A 26,241-nucleotide genomic window follows, 5' to 3' on the forward strand; every position below is an offset into this window, starting at 1 on the left:
GCCTTGAAGTAACGTGCAGGTGTGACCCCTATCTAGGTGTTCAGCCTGGCACCTGTTTGTGGGCCCATTAGCGCTGAGTGTTAATGAGTCCGTGGGTGGCCTCCATGTCTGTGCTAAATCAATTAATCAGCTGTCATTACACACACTGTTCCTCTGTAATTGGAAGGTGGTGAACTGTACAGAATGCTAATAGAGAAATGAAAGCTTTCTCATTAGAGGAGAATAGCAACACAAACATTTAGCTACACAAAGACGGTCCTAAAATATAACCATCTACCATTTCTGTCCACACACATGCATAGAGGTTCAGATACTCACACCTGGACATCCAGCATAAATCTCTTGTCCTCCTCCACATGTAGACCCCAGATACAATCCTGGCCTTTGTCATACGCTTCAGGCCAGTTTGGAGAAAGCACCACTCCTGCTGAATCTGTTATTTCTCCACTACACACCGCTGTAAAACAAACAAATGGTGTGTTCAGGTCCCCGTGGGAATTTTGTATTAATGATTTGGAAAGTCCGTATTACATCAGGTGCTTTCAAATCACTTTGGAGGGAACAAAATGACAATTTAAATAAAAAAAAGAAAAAAAATATCTATGAAATTCATAACTGTGAATCGGGGGTGTTTTTGCTTTTTATGTTTTTATTCAATTAGTATAAGTGATGATATATGATATTCAGTACTATGATATATATCTAATATTTTAGCTAACTGGAAAAATGCAATTTTCTTCAAAATGTCCAAAAGAAGAAAGAAAGTCATGAAGGTTTGGAACGATATTAGGCGAATAAATCAATGTTTAAAAAAAATCAATTAACAATTAATTTGGATCTCATATTGACTTCAAATGGCATGTAAAAACAAAAATTAAATCAGAGATGCTGAAAGAGACATCACACACACAAAATCACCTCTGCAGGCTGGTTCTGTCTCATTCCATTGTGGATCTTCATCATTTACGCACTCTAAAATAACAGCGCCCTGCTCCAGTGTATAACCAGGCTCACAAGTGAACTCCACAACAGAACCAACTCCAAAAGCAGGATCACTTGTGGAGAAATTTCCATACTTCACAAACGGCTCATAACAGCTGCCCTGAGCAAAAGCTGTAGAAAAACAACATTGATACAATATAATAAACACAACAAAACAACAGTGCTGATTATTATTAGTTTTCTCATAAACAGTAAAAAGGCATTTTTTAGATTCATGCACTTGGCAGATACTTTAATCCAAAGTGATTTACGCTGCAGTCAATTAAGCTCATTATATCAGTTCTTGCACTCTCTAGCAAATATAGTATTTATAGTATTATTTCAGCAGGATGTTGTTTGTCAGCAGTCCTTGGTCATGGTGAACCTGTAATTCTATAAATATATGCAGTAATCTTTTGTCTCTGGGTAACATCTGTTCTATCTGGCCCTCTCTGTTCTTCTTCATCTGCTGTAACTAATTTGTTCAGGCCTTAAAGACACCGGAACTAATGAGAGGCAGAAGTGAACAAGCTCTTTTGTAAAAAATTACTGGAAGACAAGAATAACTCGTGTTCAGGAAATACAGAAGAGTCCTTGTACCTTCATATCGGATGGCAGCGCCTGTGCATGTGCCCGCCTCGTCACTGGTGAATTCCACAAAAAGATGCCTGCCGGTGCTAGTGACCCCCTCAGTGGGCAGATACTCGACTGCATACGAGTCATACAGGGGGGAAGAGTCAATGTTACTTCCATCCTTTATGAGGAGCCTGAAAACAAACAGAAGAATGTCAGCATCGCTACAGAGTAATTGTGTGAACAGATCAAGATTATTTGATCAAAAATGAATAAAATATTATTCTAATATAAAATAAGAGATTTCTCATTTTAAAATGTAATTTATTCCTGTGATGGTCTTCAGTGTCACATAATCTTTCAGAAATCATTATAATATGCTGATTTAGTGCTCAAGAAATGTTTTTAATATTAAAATGTTTAAATGTTTAAAAAAGTAAAAACAACAATTTAAAAAAAACCTGCCTGTCATCATCCTCAGCCAGTGCCACTTTCTCAAAGTGGACATGGAGCCGATGGCCCTCAGGGGCCTCCAGTACCCAGTGGCATGTCAGATTGTTGCTGTAATTTCCTGGAAACCCCGGAGAGATGATACGGCCCTGAGTGGCATTTTTCATCATCCCCCCACAAGAAACTAAGCATGAAAGACAAAAAGAAAGAAAGTGCTGTGAATTTGCTGCAATCAGTTCTCTTCATTTTCATTATGTTTGGCACAGATTTCCAACAGATTGACAAAAACTAATGTCACTAATGAAAAGGAATAACATGGGTCCATTTAAATGCAACTAAATCACATTCACAAGTCACAAGTGTAGCAATGTCGAGGCAGTACATAGCTTTGGGTTGTCCTCTCATACCTTGACACCTTGGCTCTCTGCCACTCCAGTAGGGTGTGGTGGCATTTCGGCAAGTAAGAGAGGAAAGGCCCTGGAGCTGATAGCCAATCAGACAGGAGAAATAGGCCACGCCCCCCACCTGAAGACCAGTGACTGATACTTCACCATTTTCAGGGGCCAAAGGGGATGCACAGCTCAGAGCAAAGGCTGAAGAGAGAAAAAGAGAGAGAAACAGAAATTGATGGTATATGACTGAATGTAAAATTTATTTGAAAATATCTATCATTTTTTTCATTTTGTTTAGTGATGCTTGTGGCATTGAAATTAGTCACTGTAAATGCTTTAAGGCAGCCATTAAATACTGCAAAAATCGTGGTTAATCTGTTTTTTGTTGTTTTTTTTGGCTAGTTTTCCATAACGTTTAAAATCAAAATACATTTTCTATTAAATAAAATGACTATTAGAGCTATTAGATATTATGTCTTGCCTTTGGTAAAAATCTATCAAAATTAAGCAAGTTAAAAAAAAAAAAAATCATTTATTTTTTCAGAAAACAAGACTTAACATCTGAAAGGTACAGTCCACTTTTTAAAAAAATAAGCTCATTTTCCAACTTCCCTAGAGTTAAACAGTTGAGTTTAACTGTTTTCAAATCTATTCAGCCGATCTCTGGGTCTGGTGGTAGCACTTTTAGCTTAGCTTAACATAGATCATTGAATCTGATTAGACCGTTAGCATCTCGCTCAATAAAGACCAAACAGTTTCTATATTTTTCCTGTTTAAAACTTGACTCTTCTGTAGTTATATCGTGTACTAAGACCAACGGAAAATAAACATTTGTGAATTTCTAGGCTGATATGCCTAGGAACTATACTCTCATTCTGGTGTAATAATCAAGGAACTTTGTTGCCGTACCATGGGTGCAGCAGGCGCAGAGATGTTACACAGTGCCTGAAAATAGTCCTCAGCAACTCTCCAATTACACAAACTAGCTGGACACTATTTTCCATGGTACAATAGCAAACTTCCTTGATTATTACGCCGGAATGAGAGTATAGTTCCTAGCCATGTTTGCCTAGAAAATCACAACTTTTCATTTTCCGTCGGTGTTAGTACACAGTGTAACTACAGAAGAGTCAAGTTTAAAGGGGGGGGGGGGATGCTATTTCATGCATACTGAGTTTTTTACACTGTTAAAGAGTTGGATTCCCATGCTAAACATGGACAAAGTTTCAAAAATTAAGTTGTACGTTTGAAGGAGTATTTCTGTTCCAAAAATACTCCTTCCGGTTTGTCACAAGTTTCGGAAAGTTTTTTTCGAGTATGGCTCTGTGTGACATTAGATGGAGCGGAATTTCCTTATATGGATCCTAAGGGCACGTTTGCCGGAAGAGCGCGCGCTCCCATAGCAGAGCACTGAGTGAGAGCACAACAGGCATTCGCTGATCAGAGCGAGAGCGTCACGAAATGTCACAAAAGAAGTGTGTTTTTGGTTGCCAGGGCAAGACAACCCTGCACAGATTACCAAAGAAAAAACAGCATTAAGGGACCAGTGGATGGAGTTTATTTTTACAGAGCATCAACGGAGTTGTGCAAGTGTTTGTGTTTGTTCCCTGCATTTCTAAAATGCTTGTTTTAAAAACAAAGCCCAGTTTGACGACGGATTTGCGTATCGTTTATTTCTTAAGGATGATGTAATCCCAACGAAAAAGGGTCACGATTGTGTGTTGGAACCACAATCGGTGAGTAAAACTGCTTAAAATATCTCTGCCTCCTTGTTAGTGCGTCCGCCTCCCATGCAGAGACCCGAGTTTGAGCCCCGCTCGGAGCGAGTCGTTGCTGATGCTGCTCTCGTTCAGTTTCAGCCTTCACAGCTGTCACAGCTTCCAAACGCTCTCAACGCAAAAGCTTACTCGCGCTCGTGATTCTTTAGCTCCGCCCACACGTCACGCCTCCAGGCGCTGGTGTTTTTCCGGGAAAAATCGGTAAAGACTATCTTTCTCTTATGAATATAATAAAACTAAATACTTTTTGGAGTTATGAAGGATGCTGTACTACTCTATAGGTACTCAAGATTAACAGGATATTGAGTGAAAACGAGCATTTCACCCCCCCTTTAAACAGAAAAAATATAGAAACTCTTCGGTCAGTTTTGAGTGAGATGCTAATGGTCTAATCATATTCAATGATCTGTGCTAAGCTAAAGTGCTACTGCCAGACCCAGAGATCGGATGAATGGATTCGGAGTGTTCTTTTAAGTAATTTCCTTTCTTAGATAAATGTCTGTTGATTTAATAATTTTTAGATATTTCAAATGTAAAACAAAACAAAAATACAAAATATGTAATTTTTTTGTTGTTGTTGTTGAAGTGTATTTGAAGGTGGCTGAATTTGTTTGTTAGAAATAGGCAAACACTGAAAACATGGATGTCACAGCATGAGCAGAAGTTAGGACCTTTGACCTCTAAATTAGCAATAATATTTAATGGCATTTTTATCTGAAGCAACTTTTTTTCATTACTATTCGTGATCCCTGGGAACTGAACCTTTGAACTTAGCTGCCAGTGGAACACAGAGCTGAGCAAACAGACCAAAAGCAGATGCTTAAATCTGACCCAGACTCCTTTATCTGTCACTAAACCCATCAGGTGCTTCTTAAAATTGTGGAAGCCACATTTTATGTCCAGCTGATCTTACCAGCTGTGAATAACCGGCCCTCCTCTCTCTGTTTCCATGGTGGTTAATGTTCCATAATGCCCAGTTGTTTAGTTATTACTAATAATGACTCAGTTCAAGCACAGCAGGGCATATTCACTGCTTGGGGGTTACAGCCAACAGATGCCAGGGCTTTATGTAACACTAATCCAATCTGTCTATTAGTGGAAAAAGGGCCACTGACAGACGTTTCCATATAATGGAAAGGGAATTAAAATGGCAGAACAAAAACGTTTCAGAGTCAACTGACAGAGTCTAAAAAAAGAAACTTAATGCATCATGATTAAAATAAGTGGAGAAGTGTGTAATCAAATAATTCTTTTTTTGTTTGTAAACAATAATCTGTGCAAACAAAGTCTGACTAGATCTTAAATGCTACAAAAACGGATAAAATGTCACATTTTTGCAATTTTTAATTGTATTAAAATAAGCAGGACATAATATCTGAACAACAAATAATGACTACAATGATTTGCATAAAAAGAGGGGTGTCTGGAATGAAAAAAATAATTTTGATTGAAATATTCCAGCACCATGTTCAAGCAAAAATGGATTGATAGTAAATAAAATGTAGGTTTTTTTCTTTGAAACTCTGCATTCTAACATGGTGCAATCATTAACTGTTTCATTCAGCTAGATGTTATGATTAAAATACTAGCTGAGAAGAGCATGATATCACGGGAAGGTCATCATATGCCGAATGGTTCATTAATTTGACTGCTTTTGCAAGTGTATCAGTCCTCTTCATTGCCTCTAAGCTGCATCTCTCTTCCTTAATAGCATTTATTGAGCCCTTGACCGTTTGAACAGAGCATTTAACCCCAGCGCATAAATATCAATAGAGCACAGAGATGCATTATAGCTCTCTCTCATTTAATCTCTCTCTGGGACAAACGCTATTGATCTCTGTTTAGCAGCAGGAGCGGCGTTCACGTGTGCTTCAATTGCATTTAAACTCAACAGACATTTGGCCAGCAGCTTCATCTTTGGTTTCTGCCAAACCCAGAGGATGCTGGGATTTCGAAGGATGAGTTAACGCAAGCATACATTTTTTTAAGAAAATGTTTCTTACAAATAGTTTTAAGTATGTACCTGTATATATGAATATGTAGATATACATTCAATTAGATGCTGTCTGTCTTCTCTGGAAAACAACCTGAACATATTTACACTTAGGAGTGCCATCAGTATCAAACCCCTCAAGGACTTTTTGCATGAGAGATGATGTTTTATTCCTGAGGCTTATTTCCATGGCATTATTCTATAAACCAATTAGTACTAACATTTTCTGATAGTTTTGTAGGCCAGATTCAGTAAGAATCATATAACAAATAGATTTTTCCTCTTAATATTACGCCAAATCATTCAAAATATTAGAACAAAAAATTGTGAAATGGTACCTCTATACTGTAAAAGTAATAACCCAGGTTGAGTGGGCCATTCACTGCTGAACTGCACTGAGATCTGGTTACTAGAGCTCCGCAGCACCAGACCTCTGGATAGCATGGAGTTGTTGGCCAGAACTGAGGCCATGGGTCCGCCTAGATCCTCTAGAACCACCTCCATCCCATCATCCAAACTCACATTCAGCACCTGCAGCACAAGGGCAGAATCAGATCAAAAGGTAGGCTGTGATATTCCAGACTTACATCATTGCATCTGTGTAGATATCTATTAGGATAAGCTCAACTGAAATTGTGTTTCGGGTGGACTTCAGTGGGTCCAGAATATGAAAGTTTGTGTAGAGGTTCTTCTGATCTGTTTTGTTGCATGTGTCTCTGAGATAAGCATATTGAACAGCGTTGTGTGAAGTCTTGAGCTGCCCGGTTGTGTCAGAGCTCGTACCGATACACACTGATATGTTTGTACCGCTGTGAGAATTTGTACTGAGAGCATACTTTGGAGAATTTGATAACTGGGGAAATAAGCATGATGCGCTTTAGCAGTTACTTGGAAATGCTATCTACAAAACAGATATGAAAAAACTGAATTGAATAAATGTATTCCAAAAAGTTATTAAAATAACTTTTAATACATTTCACAGACCTTTAAGTACAGATTAAATAAAGCTGTATAAATAAAGCTGTATAAAGATCAATTTAAAGAGACATACTTTGTTCCATCATTCCCTTCTGTGGTAGTTATAAATCAATGTGATATTTGCAAACAAATAATGCTAGACCGAGAGCAGAGTTTCAGACCTCTTTCCTCTTTTTTGTCAGAGGGTGAAGCAGCTGATAACCTGCACAAAAAGATGCATGCATGATAAATGTAGCTTCGTATTTCCAATGCCTTTGCTCTTCTCTTTCCCTTGTGATTTGTCAGTCTCTCACGCTGAGAGGAATAACCGTCCCTGACACTCTTTTGCTTTACATCTCTCTTCTTTTTATGACACATACTGGAGCCAAGGTGAATTAATATCAGTTGACAGCAATCTCTCCAACTGAGACCTTGACTGCAAAACTCATTTCAGATGTGATGGCAAGACCCTGAAACTCTCCTCAGGTTCAAGTGACTCCTTTCTGTGAATATTAGCTCATTTGCTCTGCTATAATTTGAGCTATTTAAACTCAAATGCCAACTGAAAAAGCACAAAGACCTTAATTTCCATTATCTAGGTTTAAAAGTGTGTCATCGTCAGATGTTCGGTTGATGCTCCCTGACCCCTGTGCTGGGTAGGGTTAGCAGGACAGTGCGTATGGAATAATATGAGTGCTGTCATGGTCAACAGGTCGACAAGCAATTAAAACGAAATGGTGTTGAGAATCTTAATCATTTGTGACCTTTCACAGGGCTTTTGTGGACTCGAGCAGACCAGTTTGTGGAAAGTTAATGAGGGTCTGGCCGACAGAGCACTGGACCCTGGAGGGACAGTATTGTGAATACAAGGTACCTCTAATTAAAGCTCAACTCACTACTAAACACTATCCACCAATTCATCAGCACACATACATTGATTAGATCATGAGCTTCTTACAACTATCTAGAAATTCTATGAAAGAATATATATTATGGATTTTGAGGAAAGCTGACTCATGTACTTCTGCATCTGTTCCATAAATCACAGCAAATGGTTATGAATCACCACAACCTTGGTCTCATAAAATGTAATGATTGATAGCCAATCAGCAAAAGGAGCACAAACTAAGCTAGAAATGTGGTCACATAATTCATAGCAGTATCAGAAAACACATAAAACATGAGGCTTTTCATATGGAGGTGATAACACACTGAAGTTCAAGGCTTTTCCACAAATAAATATGATATTCAGTCATGTTAACAGCTCTTGCATATTCATTCTTCTAATGAGCATGCTGAAAACTATATTAAAATACTCTGATAGTATGATATTGACTGTTTGCTACTGTAAGCAGCACCTTCAATGCAGTGTGAAATAGCAAACATAGTAATCTGATTCCTGAGCCATTTTCTTTTTCTTTCTTTTTTTTTTAAGTGTTTGAAACATGCATAGCTAGTACAACAAAAAGCAGTCTAACTGATTTCCAAAAGAATGACTGTTGTATGTGGCTTGAGTAATGAAGTAAGACACTTTGTAACTTTTTAGAAAAGCATCTCTGTTGTTCATGTTGAATGACCCTTATGAGCATGTTCTTTCTGGTGAGTCCAAACTGTACAATGTTACCGGTGTAGTCCAACTTATACTTGAACAAATGAATCAGTACTTTCTAGTGAATTAAACATATACGGCTAAACTTATGTTTTGAGAGTCATGTAGTTACAGAGATGGTTGTTCATGGCAGCATGTGGTTAAAGATGCGCATTATGAATTTTGAGTAGTACTTTATTTAAAAAAAGGAATGAACGGTTTTATGTAGTTGTTGTTATATATGATATTAGTGGATTCAGCTACTGGATGGAATAAAAAAAAACCATATAACATTTTTTTGAAAAGAAATTCCTTCTATAAACTTTGTTGTCTATCGTTTGACGATGAAATTTCATCTTTTTTTTTTTTTGCCAAAAATGGGCATAGTAATATTGCATTTCACCTCTTTGGAGCTGGAACCCGCAACTTTAACCACATGGATCTTTAAACATCCATATTCAAACAAATTTGTGGCCAGTGAGCCTTTAGCGTCCCCTTCCAGAGTAAACACATTTTAAAATCACTGGCTTTAAATTGGCCACTTGGAGAAATACAGATGTCAGGAAAGAGCAATTATTTGAACCTGTTAAATGTCACCCCGTCCCGTATACGGGACGCCTACGTTGACTATACTATATTACAATCAAATCTAATCTAATCTTGACAAACTATATATCGTTGGAAAGGTCTAAGACTCCCAAATATATATTTTACCAATATTTTTTGTTAAAAATTATGTAGGAAAAGTAATAGATTAATTTATGACAAAAGTGCACCCTCAGAAATCTACATTACAAAAGGAGCTTTGACCTTTGTTTAAAAAAAAGACTTCCTCGTTGCCTTTTTCTCTATCACATTTTAGAAATCATCAGAAGTTATATATCACTTGAAAACATAAAATCTCAAAATTCATCCTTTAAAACCCATTTTAAAATCAGACATTGCATTACCATGTAAATGGTACGTCAAAATCATGTCACAAAATGTTTTCAGTCAAGAAATATAAAAATTTATGTTTGTATCATGCACATTTATGTCTGTCTTCAATAACGTGAGTGAAAGTTAACAGGTTAAAGGACTCTTGTTTTTGCTAGATATAAAAAAGCAAATGTAAGATCAGAATTGTTTACGTTTGTAGGATAGATTTTGCGATCAATTCAGTGCATTACATTTTATTTTACACCCAATATAATATCCTCAAACATAAAAAAAAGAAGACACGTCAGCATTTTCATGATCTGCCTCAAATAAGATCAATATGCATTATAAATGAAAAAGTTTTGACTTAAGACCGACCTTTAAATAAGTAGAAAATGTCAGCTGTTGGTGAATATTGTAAGCAAGTACTCAGAAAACTAAATTCACCAAAGCGCAGAGATCAAATGAAGTCAAAATCCTGATGAGGCCGTCATATCTATAATGTTCAAAGTGTCAAGTGAGCATCACATGTATGATTCAGCACACCACTCTCATCCAACTTATCTACTGTAGGGCTTTTTAGAGGGAATTTTGTTGTATTTGACACAGCAGCTGTTCTGCAGTCAAACACTGATTTGCGAAACAAATCCTCCTGGAACTCCATACGGAAACTTTCACAACTTCATACTGGAGGCCTTTATAAATGCCTGAGAGAGAATTGGCAGCATCTGTCTGCATTTCTCTAAAACTTTTATATGCAATGTTCTGTCTCCTCACAATCAATTTTTAAATGCACTTCTCTCTCTTCTGATCAATCCAAAATTAGAGGTCTGAGAAATTGCAGTGCAGTCGATCGAACCGTATTGAGTTGGATGGCTGACAGGAACAATAACAAGTTCCACCTGATTGCATGAAACGCAGAATAGACATTGTCTCCGATGCTTCATTTGCTCAAAATGAACGGCTTGATTTCTCTTGGCTCGAGTAATGAAGACACTTTGTAAATCCTCTTTGTAACTATTTAAAAAAGAACCTAGTTTTCCTCTGTTGTTCATAATCATACTAGTTTATCAAAGATATCATTCTGTGATTTAAAGATGAGTGCGCTTAAAGTACCCCTATTATGGATTTATGAAAATTACCTTTCATGCAGTGTGCAATACAGCTCTAAGTGAATGAAAATATCCTGCAAAGTTTTAAATCTGAAAGTGCACCATTTATAAAGTTATCATCTTTCAAAATAAAGTGTCGGCTCTGAATCACTGAAACAAGTCGTTTTTAAAACCAATACCAAGCGTTTTATGTTGATGTAAACATGAAACATTAGCATATTGCCCACCCACTTGTTGCGCGCCAGATCTGGGATAACTTGATTCTCCTGTTGGTCTGAATAAAAATGCAAAATCATTCTTTGCCACTAGGTGCAGCTTTAGGAGCGGTATAAATACCTGTTTCCCGGTAATGGCTGTACTCAAAGCAGCACTGCGCTCACAAACGCTGATTAATCAATCAATACAGGCATGATGAAATGAAAATGACACCAATCGGACCAAACACCACAGATTAGCGTCACGCAAAAGAGAGGTTTGGAAAAATTAATCATTGAGCGAACGTTTGGGAGTCGTTGAGCAAACAAGGTAAAAATAAATGCATACTTTTGTTTTGTCAGCCTGTTGTTGGGGACACCCGAAACCAAAACATTAACCTTATGTGCACTTTAATGTCTTAATCATGCTCCTTAACTAAGCAGTTACTAATTACTATTACTAGTTACTAACAATTTAACGATGCCATTTCTTCACTTCTTCAATTCTCAGTTGTATTAGATTTCTTGCATTACTGGCACACATTCAAGCACTGTTCGTCTGTCTATAGCAATTTTACAATCGCAGTGGCCTGTTTGCAGTTGTAAGGCCTCTCAGTCGATATTTGCTGTTTAGGAGAATTAATATTTATCTCATATCCATGTAGTTATGTAGATAGCACAGAAAAGAATATCTTGTCATACTGAGCCTGTAGGGACAGCTTGAGACTTTTTTAAAATTTCTGGATACACTTATGAAATTTCAGTGTTAAGTGTAGAGGAGACGAAAATGCACTGCGTTGCCCTTGAGAGACAAAGATGTGCAGCACGAGAGACGCTTCTCCTAATCTGCATATGATAAAGCATTAGATGATAAAGTACTGACCTGAATCTCAACGCCATAACCCAGATATACAGTAACCAGGCAGGTGCAATGAATGTGAGAATCAAATGAGACATCCGGGGGGAGCTCAATATAACCCTCGGCGTCCGTGAAGTTCATACCGCAGTGAGCTGGAAAAAGAAAGACAGACAGAGAGAAAAGGGCACCATTGTGAAGTCACCCCTTTTACAGCTGTCTTATGTTTGGTTGGCTGTGCAATAATCCTCCATTAGCTCTGTGGCCTGTGCATTGTCATAGAGATCAACATCCATATCTGTCATCCATATCTAGCCATAGCCATCTGTAGATGTCCATATCCATCTATATCCATATTTATCTACCTGTCCAAATCTATCTATGTTCTCCGTATCTAGCTATGTATATCCATCCATATCTATTCATATCAATTTGTCAATATTAATATACACCTACATTCATATCTATATCTATCTATCCATATCTGTTCATATCCATCAATATCCATATCTGTCTATCCATATTTATTTATATTCGTCTATCTATCCATATCCTTATATGTCATCTGTATTTATCCATATCTTCCTGTCCACATGCATCTATGTCCTCCATATCCATTGATATCTAGAATCCATAACTATCCATATTTTTCTTTCCATCCATATCCGTCTTTAGCCTTCCATATCTATTATCATTATCCATCTAATGTTATAAAATAATGTACCTGGAGAGGAATATCCTGGTGTGGTTTTCCCCTCTGGCCTCCGTGATTCTTTCTTAGGTGAAGTTGACAGAAACAGTGGTGGCAAAGTACTTTCCTTGTCAAAGGCTTTCTTTGTTGTTGTGTTGAGAGTTGTCTTCTGACCTGTGCTTGTGGGAGTGCTTAGTGGAATGGTGGGGTTTGTGAGAGGCTGAGAGGTGACCATGATCTTCTCTGATGTTCTACTACGGCTTTTGCTGGGCCTTCTTTGTTCCACAGACATTGCCGCAGTTGTGGTCAATGTGGTCACAAGGTCAGAGAAGACTGCTGCATCGTCCTGAGGCACCGGAAGTGAATGTTCAGTGTCAGATGTAGAGGTAGAGACTGTTGGCACGGTGTGCGGCGCCTCTTTAAAAAACTGCTGATCTCCCTCGAAGCTCTTGGTCAGCAGAGCCGAGTGGAGTTTGAGCAGTCTTAGGTTGGGGAGGATTGGGACTGCGTCTGTGGTGAGCTGCTGGACGTCAGTTGGTGGCTCCTGTTTGCTGGTGAAGGGGTCAAACTCTCTCTCTGATTCTGACTCCCCTCTTCTCGGAGTTTGTACAGTTCCATCTTCTGCAAAGTCCAAACAGCTTGAAAATTAGTACTAAACAATTTAGTCTGGTGTAAGGCAGTGATGTTTTAAAATGGGCTCTACAGATGCCCAAGGAGCCAATGTAAAATATGAAAGATAATAATAATAATAAATTACATGTACCAGTATTATAATAGTATATGTATACACACACACAAACACGATTTGATACATATTTAAAGGTAGTCTTTTAGGCTTCTGTGCTAAAATATGCAATGTTTAAAATGTAAATGCTCATTAGGAAACAACATCAATGTAGAAAAATAAATGTACAAATATTTGTGGCCGCTATTATGGGCACAGTGCTACAAACATTTTACAGATAACCAAATTACAAGCAATAGCAGACAATAAATAAATATAAAAAAGACAAAAATTATATAAACAGTGCTTCTTTTAGGTTTTTCAGGTAGATCTAAAAAACATTTTCAGGTACAGAAATGTAATAATCAAATGTAAAATAACACTGCATAGACTTGATTGTGTAGATTAAATATAATTTAATTCCTATAAAAGTTCAGTCAAAATCAGTGAGAGAATTTTTTTTTGACAGAAGTCTGCTTTCACTTCAAGAACGAAAGCACGGATCCAAGATACCGAAAACACACATGCCAGGACTGCACAATGAAACGAATTTCTAATCCTGATTACAATCATGGATGCCACAATTACATAATCATTCATAGAGGCAATTAATCGTTAAAGTCCACTTATGTTATTATACACGCTTAAGATATGTTTTTTTTTCTACATGCTATCTTAAAGGTTTTTCCATTATTTTAGATAAGTGTTACATTATAAGACCATTCATATTTTTATATGTATATATTTTTTTAAATATATAATTTAAAGAAGAAACCAATCCGATGAATAGTTGACATTTGAGGCTTAATACTGTAAAAAAGTACAAAAAATGTTTTTCAGTTAGAGAGATTTTAGCTTGTTTATTTTCATATAAAAATACGGCATGCAGTTGCAATGGTATAAGCATCATTCAGTGTAAATTGTAATAATCTTAATTAATAATCGCAATTTCAATTTCAAGGGAATAATTGACAATTGTGACCCTGGAGCACAAAACCAGTCTTAAGTCGCTGGTGTATACTTGTAGCAATAGCCAAAGAATGACTATATAAAAAAATGATTAAATTTGAGCATATTAGGCAATGCTTCCCTGAAAAATAATTATTTTGTAGTTTGAAGAGTGACACAAGAGGTTCAATATTGCTGTGATCTTCGGTGCTGAAGAACAGCAGCATCTTTCAGGGAAAAGAAAGTGTGAGGCAATTACAGCACGTCTTTCATCTCAAGATTAACACACCTCGCTAGGCAGGAGAGCTCTCAGAAGGGTTCAGAGAGAGAGAGAGAGAGAGAGAGAGAGAGATAGAGCTGTATAATGACAGCCGCCTCTTCAGGCCTGAAAGTCTCAACAAATGTTTGTGATCAGAAACAAACTGTATTCAGAAAGGCTGGCCTCATTTGCCACTGAAAGTAAGTGAGTCATTCGAATATGTCATTCAGACACAAAGATTCTTAAGCAAAGTCCAGTTGTCTCAAAAACAGTCATTATAAGAATGTCAGACTGTTGTTGATCATTCTCTGACTTTAAATGCGTCATACCGTTCAGATTCCATGCGACCCATCGACGACATGCACGCACATGCATTCTTATCAGTGATGCAATTTTTTTAAATTAGCTATTCATCTTCTGGTTACAAATGTTTTCGTAAAACACATTAATATCATAAGTGAATATATTATATATTAGTGCTGTCAAATGATTAATCGCATCCAAAATAAAAGTTTGTGTTACATGTGACCCTGGACCATCAGTCATAAGGGTCAAATAATCTGAAAGCTGAAAAAATAAGATTTCCATTGATGTATGGTTTGTTGGGATAAGACAATATAGGACAATATTTGGAATCTGAGGGTGCAAAAAAAAAATCTAAAATAAAAATCACAAAATATTGAGAAAATCACCTTTGAAGTTGTCAAAATGAATTCTTAGCAATGCATATTACTAATCAAAAATTAAGTTTTAATATATTTACAGTAGGAGATTTACAAAATATCTTCATGGGACATGATCTTTTCTTAATATTGTAATGATGTTTGGCATAAAGAAAAAATCTATAATTTTGACCACATACAATGTATTTTTTGCTATTTCTATAAAAATACCCCAGTGACTTAAGACTAGGTTTTGTAGTCCAGGCTCACATGTACTGTGTGTGTGTGTGTGTGTGTGTGTGTGTGTGTGTGTGTGTGTGTGTGTGTGTGTGTATATGAAAACAGCATCTGGAGTGAGGTTTTATCTGTCAGGAAGTGTTCCCATTATTGAGACATGTGAGGGAAATGCTGTAGTGAACTGCAGCCAGATCGTCTGTCTCATTCATTCCTATAGGATTACAGCAGTTCTCCACTGGGACTTCAACACAGTCTAGATTTAGGAAAATTTAGTTGCAAACGTGTAGACTCTCTTATGCTAACACTCATGTCTCTATAATTGTGTATTTTTGCTAAATCAGTCTTAAAGGAGCAGTTGGCCTTAAAATGAAACTTGTCATCACTTGCTCACCCTCATGACGTTCTCAAGTCAAAATCCTCCTTTCAATATTCGACATGAAGACAGACAATCTTATGGATTTGGCACAACCTTGAGGGTGAGGAAATGATGACAGATTTCCATTTTTAGCCAAACTACCCCTTTTAATGTGTTCTGTGACAACCAGAAACAATCATTAAGGTTTATTTTGCCTTCATAGTACATCCTATACATCTCAAAACAAAGCCCTAGGAAGTCTGTGAACCCCTGAAGAGCTGATACCTCAGAGACATACTGTTATTTCTGCTTTCAAACAGCTTGAGATCTCGAGTGTGTTTTTACTCCCTAATTAGGGAATTGGATGACAATGTGTTCTAACAGGATGTAGCTTGGCGACACAGTGAAGACAGTATAAGATAAAAAGAACATCACTGACACAGACTGTAAATGGCAGACAAATCCTAAAGGGATCAGAGATTTGGAGACGGCTTTTGGGGACCAGCACACAGTCAAACTCTCAGCGGGAGCTCCAGCTCTTCTTTATTATTGGATCAGACTTTAGTAAGGTGCCAGTGAACATTGGGAGAAGACAGAATGAAGATAATCAGTTGTGAATTGTAATTGTTTCGTGGGCTGAAATGGTGTTGGGTACTAAAAAGGTCGGAACGCTGAAAACAACATTGGATGCAATGAAATCTTGGGATGTTTCTTTGTCTTGTTGCTTTTTATTTGTTTTAATCTTTATCCAGTCATCACAAATAGCTGTAATTGGTCCATTAAAACAGCTCTAAAGAGAGAAACAAATATGTTGTTTATGTGCTGTTAATACTGAGAAATAACTGAATTTAAAGAGAAAAAAAAACACTGTTGGGAGTCCAACGAGACTAGCTGAAAACTAGCTTGGCCAGGTTAGGAGAACCGCTTAAACCATCTGAGAATGGTTTTAGCCAGCTTTTTTTTCAAGAGTAGTATGAGCTAGCTAGTCTGTGCTGGTAGATATTTTTACTACACCATCCATTCGAAAAAAAAGCAGATTACTGTTTGTCATTGACAACCATTCAAAATGTAGCCATAAATTATGTATGCTGTGACTGTTAACAGAAACTAAAACAAACTAAAGCTATTAAAAAATAATATATTAATAAAGATAAAAAACACACTGTATATGATTATAAATGATTTTATATATATAAATTAAGTTGAAGTGCTAAAATGATTAAAAAGAAAAATATTGAAATAATTTCGAATATATTTTTAAACATTAATAAAAACATAAAATTACAAAACCTTAAGCTAAAAGGAAAATAGAAAAATATACAAATAAATGCTAATTCAAAATATTAATAAATAATATATTAGTATATAAGTAATACTAGGCCTAAAAATTTGTATACAAACATTTGTATACAAATGCTGACTGTGCAATTCAAATTCTACATGCTCTTGTTTCTCCAACCCCATAAATCACACAATAAATCTGGGTGCATAAACTGGATTCTGTCCTCACATTGTTTCGAGGCTCACAAACGCATCCTCCTTTCATCCTGAAATCTCTTTCCAATAAACAATAAACAGATCTGAAGCCTTAAAATAGCTGTAAATCAAGCACTGACCTCACAATCTCGCTTCTATTAAGAACACATAGAGCACGTCACTCCAGAGTGAATCCCATTTATCAAGACGACACTTTCTGTAATAGAAGTGTGATCAGATCATTCCAGTGTCAACAAACGGCTGCTTCGCAAAAGCCACACAATGTCAGACCTTCCAGTCAGATTAAACCTGAAGATGTAGACAGTCATTAATCTCTAAAAGAGGCAGTTCAACTGAGTTTTTATAGACTGTGACACGGAAAGACTAATCCCAGTGCACTTCTGCAAATAAATACCTCCATGAAGGGCACAATACAGCCCATAAAATAGTGAACTTCTACTTATACTCAAGCTGACACATGCATTATAATCTATTTCAGATAACTCTGCCCCTAAACGGCATGTAAAAGCAAATAATAATAATAAATTGTGGTTGGTTGCTTTCATGTCAGTCAGGCAGGCTAAAGTCAAGCTACACAAGTCTTTCAAGTATCCAATATGTTTTATTTCCAGCCTGTGAGAATCCCGCAGAGAGGTAGAGAGCATTGAGGTGTTTAAATAGTTTGAAATTGCTTTTATTCGCTTTGGCAGCCAGGTGTCAGAGTGCAGCATGCTGCAAGTCAACATGTCTAAAAACATAAACGGCCAAAACAAAGGTCCTACCTGCCCAACGGACATCAGCTTTGCTTGGGTCCCAGGATGGACACAGTGACCACAGTTTCGAAATGGATCCTTACAGATACCACTGAACTAACAAAATCAAAACTAGTTCACCACGGCAGGATTTTGGACAGGGAAGAACCAAACTTACAATGCAATGCACTGATCTTGACCCCGCATTTCCATTTAGGAGAAATATCAACTGCACTTTTAACACTGTTTTTATTTTTATTTTTTACATTTGATCAGACTTCCAAAATACATACATTTATTCAGATAGACAGATAGATTGAAGACTAATCAAATGTGTAAGAAATGTTTAAAAGTGCATTAAATTGCATGCTTAATTCAGCAAATAAATATAACTTGTTTTATTAAGCATGTAATTTAATGAGACGTGACCATGTAACATAAAACTGTTTAAATTGCTGCATTTTTTTTATCATAAAAAATAAAGTCAGTATATGAGTGTGAATATACAGTATATAGACACTTTTCAAAAGTTTACATTTTATAATGAACCACTTTTGTGCAGCAGGTAGAGACAGTAAAAGTTGACTCATGCTCAGCGACAAACATAACTGTAAAGCATAACTGTGTAGGTGTTAGTGAACCGCATGTATTATTTACTAAGCTCATACATTAGCAGCTCTTCTCTGACACACGGCTTAGCCGAGTGGAAAAAGTGCCGTTATACCTGAAAGCTTACGATTTAATTGTTGGAAGCTTGTGGAATATATTAACGTGTGGACGTTCAGACAGCTTTCCACCCACACGGAGGAGAGGTCACTGCATTCCTGTCCTGATGAAACCTGTTAAAAATGAGCCATTTGGTGGACCAGAAAATAATCATGATGATGTTAATTTGTTATTAACATCATCTTACTGATATTGCTGTCTGCAGTCATTACGTCATAAGAAGAATGACAGCTGTCAAAAGAAAGTTAAATAAGTTACAAATGATATGTGTATAGAGTATATAATTAAAAAAAGAAAAATCGAAACAGCTACAGACAACAAACTTCTGGGGCTTATTGAGAACAAACGACTGATTTAATCAAAGAGATAAACAACAAAACCCTTTCCTGTATTCTGAGGTATCCATGCTCTCTCTGGATTTCATTTAAGCAGAGTTTGAATTCAGCGTGGCATCCGTTCAAATCCAGTTCTATGATTAATACAGCATCGCTGAAAAGCTGTGTTTTAGAGAGGCCGATTTTTCAGAAGGTTATCCCATGACAGTTAGCACAGAAGGAGGGAGAGAACATGCCCAAGGAAATAATAATGATCTTATTTGGCCATCCGTCTACAAAGGCATGCTGTAAATCCAGAGGAGCATCGTTAGAAGATCAGAAAAAGTCTGCGCAGTCTAAATAAGGGCCTGATTTGTTATTCATCTCTTCCTTTTTGTATTTCTCTCTCCCTATTTCCCTTCTCTCTTTGTCTTTTGTTTATAATGGTCACTTTCTCCCAAAACATTCCTTTACAGTGCAGTCTGTGCAGTGAGATTAAACAAAGCATTATGGGTAATATAACAAAGCATATTTAGATACTCATAACTGACATTATGCCCTTTGGTAAATATTATAAACATTGTATTAGGTTATAGTAGTTTTTTAGGATGATTTGAGTCAAATAATAAACATTTGTTAGATTAGGAAACGCTTTGATAAAAAAATCTTCTGCATCACTTGAAGAGTTGATTGACATATTTTGCTTGTAATATATGTAACAGCTCACATATAGCTTAAAACAATTATTCTCTTCAGTTTCTTTACTCTAAAATTCTAGTCTTTTTGTGGTCAGTATTTTCTCTGTACAAGAGGAAAGAAGAGCTACACAGAAGATGTATTCATTTGTCTTTCTAAAACACAGACGCATGTGCGAATGCTCTGAGGATTGTGAAAGCTCACAGGCAGGCACCCTAAGACACTTTAATTCTGCACCCAACTCTTCAGAAAACACTTGATCAGCGTGACAGCAGAGAAAGAGAGAGAGAATGAAAGAAAGAGAGAAAGCATAATTCATGCTATTTGAAAGAACAAAAGCCTGTGAGAAAATGACAGCTTGTCAGAAAGAAATAAAGCCACGGAAGAGAAGAGACAACAACACAAGGCATAAAATCAAACAAACAGAGGCAAAGTAAACAGGCTTTGGTTTATCGGTGCACTTGCATAGGCCTTTTTATTTGTGTTTGCATAATTTTTTATTTCTTGGAGTAAATGAACATGCAGTATATGGGCTGTCAGTGAGATGATATAAATGTGCACAGTAATTCTGAACGCTGTTTTCTGATCTTCTCTGTACATGTGCATATGTAGCTGAATTAGTTTTATATTCCTCTATAGGTAAATTTTTCTGTGACCTTTCAATCGGTAAGTCCAAAATCAAACCCCTGATCAGCTGGGATTTACATTGGAGATATGCAATACAACGTTTGAAGAAAATCTTGGTATTCTGCTGGCTTTTATTTGGCCTGCTTCTCTCTTCTGAGACGAGTCCTGAAAGACATCTGTGATTGACAGGCAGGTTTTATTGCATAGGAAAGGTCAAGGTTGCCAAAAACTTAGACAAAGGGAGGGCTGATTAGATGCTCTGTGATGAGCTCAGAAGTCTCCCAGAAGCCTTTACTCAATATCCGCCAGTCTCCCATCAACCCAGAGCATAAAATAAAAAAAGTTAGTATCCTTATATAAATACAAGCGCACATTAGGTACATAATTATATTTTAAGGCCTAAAGGAATTATTAAGGAATAGTTACGAAAAAAAAAATTTAATTGTAAAAATGTATCGAATAATATTTTTTAAAACTATCTTATGCCTATGAAGGCTGCATTTATTTAATCAAAAATACAGTAAAACAGTAATATTTCTATTTATTTAATTATTACAGCTTAAAATAACCGAATTGTTTTCTATTTTAATATATTTGAAAATGTTATTTATTCATCTGATAACAAAGCAGTATTTTCAGCATCATTTCTCCAGTCTTCAGTGTCACATGATCCTTTGGAAATCATGGTAATATATAATAATGGTTTGCTGGTCAAAAAATGAATACTACTAATGTTGAAAACAGTTGTGCTGCTGAATAGTTTTGTGGAAATCATTATTCACTACCGTTCAAAAGTTTACAGCAAGTAAAATAATAATAATACTTTTATTTTGTAAGGATGCATTACATTTATTAAAAGTGACAGTAACAGTATTTGCAGTATAATGTTACAAAATATTTGTATTTCAAATAAATGCATCTCATTTTAACTTTCTATTCATCAAAGACTCCTGAAAAAAATTATCATATTATTTCTCATACATTCTCTATATGCAAACAATTTCATTTCTTTATCCTATAGGGGATTTAATGAGAAACGTCTGAGACAGCAAGTCATGGATTGACAGAAAGAGAGGAAGAGAGAGAAAGGCTTGATGCTAATGGTGTAGAATGTATTCCCCTTGTGTCTTGTTAACTTCTCAAGTTTTGCACGGTTTATTTGGAAGCTCCCGCTGGGTGCCGCTCCTCCAGAAAATTACCATGAAAACAACTTTTAGATACGTCCCACTGGATATTTTCAATTTATGCAATGAATGATGAGTAATGAATATACAGGTTTTCCCGGGCTGTCTGTCTGGGTCAACACAGAGGATTTTTTTAAGTGTATGAATATTTAACAGGGTGAGATGTTGCTCATCTCTGACTGGAAAAAACACACTGATGCGAGCAACAGAGCAGCGGGACGTGCGCGGTATAAAACTGACTTCTTAACAAACATCCACAGACCTCTAAACATCTGAATGTCTAGACTTGACCTGCGTGCAATGTTCAGAAAAGTACATTTCACAACAATCCCTGAACTTGGAAAATCGAGAACACTTTGTTTCTTTTCAAGGTCAGATGGACTCGAGTGAAATAAAGATGCTTTCAAGCATGAAAAACACTTGTTCAGCTCATGAGTACCATGAAGAGCGGAAGAAAGCATGTTGCTTTGGCCTTGTTGTGTAAGATATTCAAGGCAGGAGATCTGGATCTTCTACTTTCTTCTGAAAAACAAATGCACAAGAAAGCTATGTGCACTAAACAGATTATTTAGATTTGTGCTAGTAAATAAACAGATGACACATGCAATACTTTAGCATTGTTTAACAAATTAATATTTAATTTTATTACAATATATTACAAATATGCTTTTATATGTGATTTTGTCATTTTTCGTTTTTGCTCTTTTAAAATATTGCATTTTAGGCATAATTTATTTTTATATAACTTTTTTTTCAAATTAGTAATTTCAGTGCTTTTAATTAATCTCATTTTAGTAAATTTTTTGTAGTTTAATATTAATATTTAAAATGAATTATAAATATTATATGTTATTTTAGCTTAATTAACAATTAAATGACAGTTAAATATGGTAATTAAATAAATAACCATGTTTATTTCAGATGTTTTTCATACTTTTAGCTTAAGTTAATTATAATGACTGCTTCTAAGATACTTTCTTTAGATTGCACTTGTATGTATTGTTCTCTTTTTTATTTTAAATGCATTTAAAAAATTTTTATCTCATTATTATTTCATTATTATTTATTTGTTTATTTCTTATTAATCATTTTAATATATAATTATATCATTTATATAAACAAACGTGTCTTGTCTATATAGAATTCAAACACTTAAAAAGAAAATTTGCATTTCATAAAGCAACACAATTAGTAGGGGCACTACAAGCGACAGTGTAAATGTCATCTTCTTCTATAGTTAGTATTCTCTATAGTATTAGTATTAATTACTGGCATATCTGATCAACAGTAAGACTTTCTTTATAAGACATTTTTTCTCCACAAGTTAATTAAGGTCAATATGTTCAGCAACTAACCTGAATAATAACACATCTGGTATAGCAAACATTTAAAGATAACTCAATTGCTGCTTAGAGTAGTGATGTTTGTTTGTCTGCAAAGAAATCAATTAAAAATGTATTCAAAATGACATAGAAGTGTTGATTAGAAACGTACAAATTTAACTCAAAATTAGCTGTTAAAAAGATTGATCGAATTAAACATTTAACAGTTTATTCAATATGTATGTATGCTAGAGTATCATTTCATTAACAAACTTCATTTTATTAACTGGGTTTAGCAGATCTACTGTATGTCTTCCTGTCTGTCTGAGTGTTTTTTTCCTGGCATTGTGGTGCGAGGAGGAACCCCAGCTGTGATTGGCAGCACTGACTCTGGCTCTGTTCTCTCATCAGCTTCTCTTGTGTGTATAATCAGTCAGACCCAGGAAAAGTCTGAAGAGAACCAGGAGCGCAGTTCCCTGTAGGAGTCCTGATGCCTGAACCTTACACCTCTAATGACCAATTCTCCTTCTGACAGAGCAGACCAGGTGCCACTTCAGCTATTTGAGCTCATTTGTTATAGAGCGCTTATGCATTGAATGAACCGTGTGAACTCCAAACTGTCAGTCGGATTCTCAACCGTACTGCTGGTCATATGTTTTGTGAATTCACTATATTTAAGGTTTGCTCACACCAAGAGCTAGACGAAATATTTTCACATTGGGCGAAGCCAAAATATTGGTTCAATGCATCTTCTAGACATTTTTTTAACATTCATATGGACCATGGAAGATATTATATCTATTTTGTGGTAAGCTACTAAGCATTGGCAGCCTGTTTGCAAATGGGTGTTTGTATGTGGGTAAATAGTGTGAATGTGTTTGTATTGAGCTCTAAAACACAAATTTTTCATCTCTGTTTCGGATGATGTGGACGAGCTGGTGTGAATAGCTCTGACGGCATGGCAGATCCAGAGATACGTCTCCCGTAGCAACGGAAGAGCTTTAAAGTCCGACTGTGGCTTTGTCACCCTTTCAAATCACCGTGAAGGTAAACAGCACAACACCTAAACAACCTCACAAACAGCAGCTACATCTGCATCACACACTGCTTTAGCCAAATTCCTCATTAACTGGACTAATCACTGCAATTAAAAGGGAGTAATTACTTTTAGCACAGAAATCTCTTCGCATCTCAGCTGGCCTCCTCTTGGATGGTATTTAGTGTCAGAACTTTCAGATCCAAAGGGAGTGTCGAACCAATTAAAGAGGCCAGGAAAAGTCAGTAGCACAGAGGGACTTGAAGTCTCAGACACACACAGCTTTATCTACAAATCTAAATAGTATGTGCAAAAGCTTGTTTACTGACTGGTTAATGCATATTGCACACAAAAATGCAAGTTTCTGAAGATCTAGTTTCTGAATTTGATGGCATTTGCAAGCTTCATGCCACAATATCTGAATATATATATTCGTATATGCATATATATATATATATATATATATATATATATATATATATATATATATATATATATATATATATATATATATATATATATATATATATACTTTTTTGTAATCTAAAATGATGAAATACACTAAGTTATGCTTATTTAGCCGGCTTGAACAATCTGTAGCAGTCAGGCTGCATTGGTTTTTATCAGTCCAACTGGTTTAAATTTTCCCAGGGTGCTAGAACAACACTTCAGAAGATTTAGTTTCCGATTTGCAAGCTCAGTGCCATCAGATCTGAGAGAAATTCAAGTTTGTAGCACTTAAAGTGATAACAAGAAAAAAATTCAATCAGTTATCTATGTTTCTTCCTCTAAAGGAAGAACACAGGGAGAAGAGTCTCAGACTGAAGAAGATCAACAGTGCATTTATTACAGCATGACAGACAGTCTCTGATGCAGAATTCAGATGGCATCGATTGCAGCAGCCCTTTCAAATACAGTGGCGTCTGAATGCAGAAGCAGAAGGACACCATGAAAAGTCTGTTTGTCCTGGAGCCTTTGAGAGACCAGTGTCCTCTGCTCTGACCCTGCCAAAACACAGAGTCTCTTATTTGACAAATGAGCTCAAGGGATCTAAAGACACCTTAGCCTCCCACTTTATTTAAAGACATTGATCAGTCGTGTTACCAGACAATGTCTCTCAGCATTGGCAGAAAACCTCGAATAATTCATATTCAGGATAAATATCCACTTAATATTTTATCAAACTCTCATTAATATCACAAAATGCAATTAAATTGACATATAATTATACAAACTCTAAAGATGTCTATCTAAGTCGTGACTCGAGAGATTAACCAAAGCTTGGGGCAGAAATAATACAAATGAAATAAAATAAAAATAGAATATACCTTAAGAGGCAGAGATTTGTTGTAAATGGCTTTAAAAGTTGAAATCAAGGCTTGAAAGTTGGAGAAATGTTTGATACGTCATGAATCAGATATTTGCTTTAACATACAGCACAGACTGGTCACAACTCTCTCAAACATCTTCATAGAGGCATATGGGAAATATGTCAACAGCTCAAAGAGTACAGCTGTTTTTCATTGCTTAATAAGCTTGTTTTTTTCTGTTTCACTAAATCCCATTAGAGAACTCAAATTTGACATTCCTTCAAATATAAACAGGAAAATAAAAAAAGCATTTAAAAATGCAGTACTTCTACTTCCTTTTATGAAGACAGTTAAATCCGAGCCATTTAATCAGTGTCCATTTTTAACCTTCATTAAAAAATACTTATTTAGTGTCAGTGTGCGTGAAAAATGCATTCGAATCAGAGGCCAAGGAAACTTTCAGGATACTAAATAATGAAATGTCACATATAACAAGAGAGGGATTAGGAGGTCAGTGAACTTGTGGCATTTTAAAAGTCAAAATGTCAACTTCTTCCTCTTAAATATACCAATTTAATGGTTGTGTGGCTGCAGGTGTCTGGCATGTAAAGAGCCTCAGCTTTGTGCTTTCAAATGCATCAGCGGGTATTGATGCCCAGGAAGTTGATGTCGCCGCCCTTTAGGCTGAAATGAAAACACTTGAAATCAATACATGAACCATCACAGCATGCCGATTAAATAAAGTGTTTTAAATGTCATTTTGACACAAAAGGAAATGTGTGTGGCAGACTTTAAGGGATTTATATTGTCACACACAGATAAAAAGCTGTCTTCTATAATCTGCCATCTTTTCTTTAGATGGAAACACCACCTGAGACGAGCCTGCTATTGCCACAATGCAATGCAACCAACTTAAAGGAATAGTGCACACAAAAAGAAAATCTGCTGAAAAATTACTCAACTTCAGGCCATCATAGATGTAGTTAGGTTTATTTATCAACAGATTTGGAGAATTATAATTTACATTATTTGTTCACCAATGGATCCTGTGCAGTGAATGGGTGCCATCAGAGTGAGAGTCCAAACAGCCAATCAAAATGGTCAACAAGTAATCCACATGGCTCCAGTCC

The 26,241-nt window shown here is 36.1% G+C and overlaps 1 protein-coding gene across 2 annotated transcripts in view; it reads right to left on the reverse strand.

Annotated features, from left to right (window-relative positions):
- sez6a (seizure related 6 homolog a) overlaps window positions 1-26,241 on the reverse strand; it is a 37,213-nt gene that overhangs the window by 7,898 nt on the left and 3,074 nt on the right. For both annotated transcript variants that reach the window (XM_052567563.1, XM_052567562.1), the window contains exons 2-9: window positions 12,517-13,104; window positions 11,820-11,947; window positions 6,506-6,698; window positions 2,412-2,597; window positions 2,020-2,188; window positions 1,582-1,748; window positions 919-1,113; window positions 319-457 (exon numbers count right to left, since the gene is read on the reverse strand). In XM_052567563.1, coding sequence (XP_052423523.1) covers window positions 319-457; window positions 919-1,113; window positions 1,582-1,748; window positions 2,020-2,188; window positions 2,412-2,597; window positions 6,506-6,698; window positions 11,820-11,947; window positions 12,517-13,104 — 1,765 coding nt within the window. The remainder of the gene's footprint in view (window positions 1-318; window positions 458-918; window positions 1,114-1,581; window positions 1,749-2,019; window positions 2,189-2,411; window positions 2,598-6,505; window positions 6,699-11,819; window positions 11,948-12,516; window positions 13,105-26,241) is intronic.

This window comes from Carassius gibelio, chromosome B10 (assembly GCF_023724105.1).
Source record: "Carassius gibelio isolate Cgi1373 ecotype wild population from Czech Republic chromosome B10, carGib1.2-hapl.c, whole genome shotgun sequence".
In the NCBI taxonomy this organism is placed as follows: Eukaryota; Metazoa; Chordata; class Actinopteri; order Cypriniformes; family Cyprinidae; genus Carassius; species Carassius gibelio.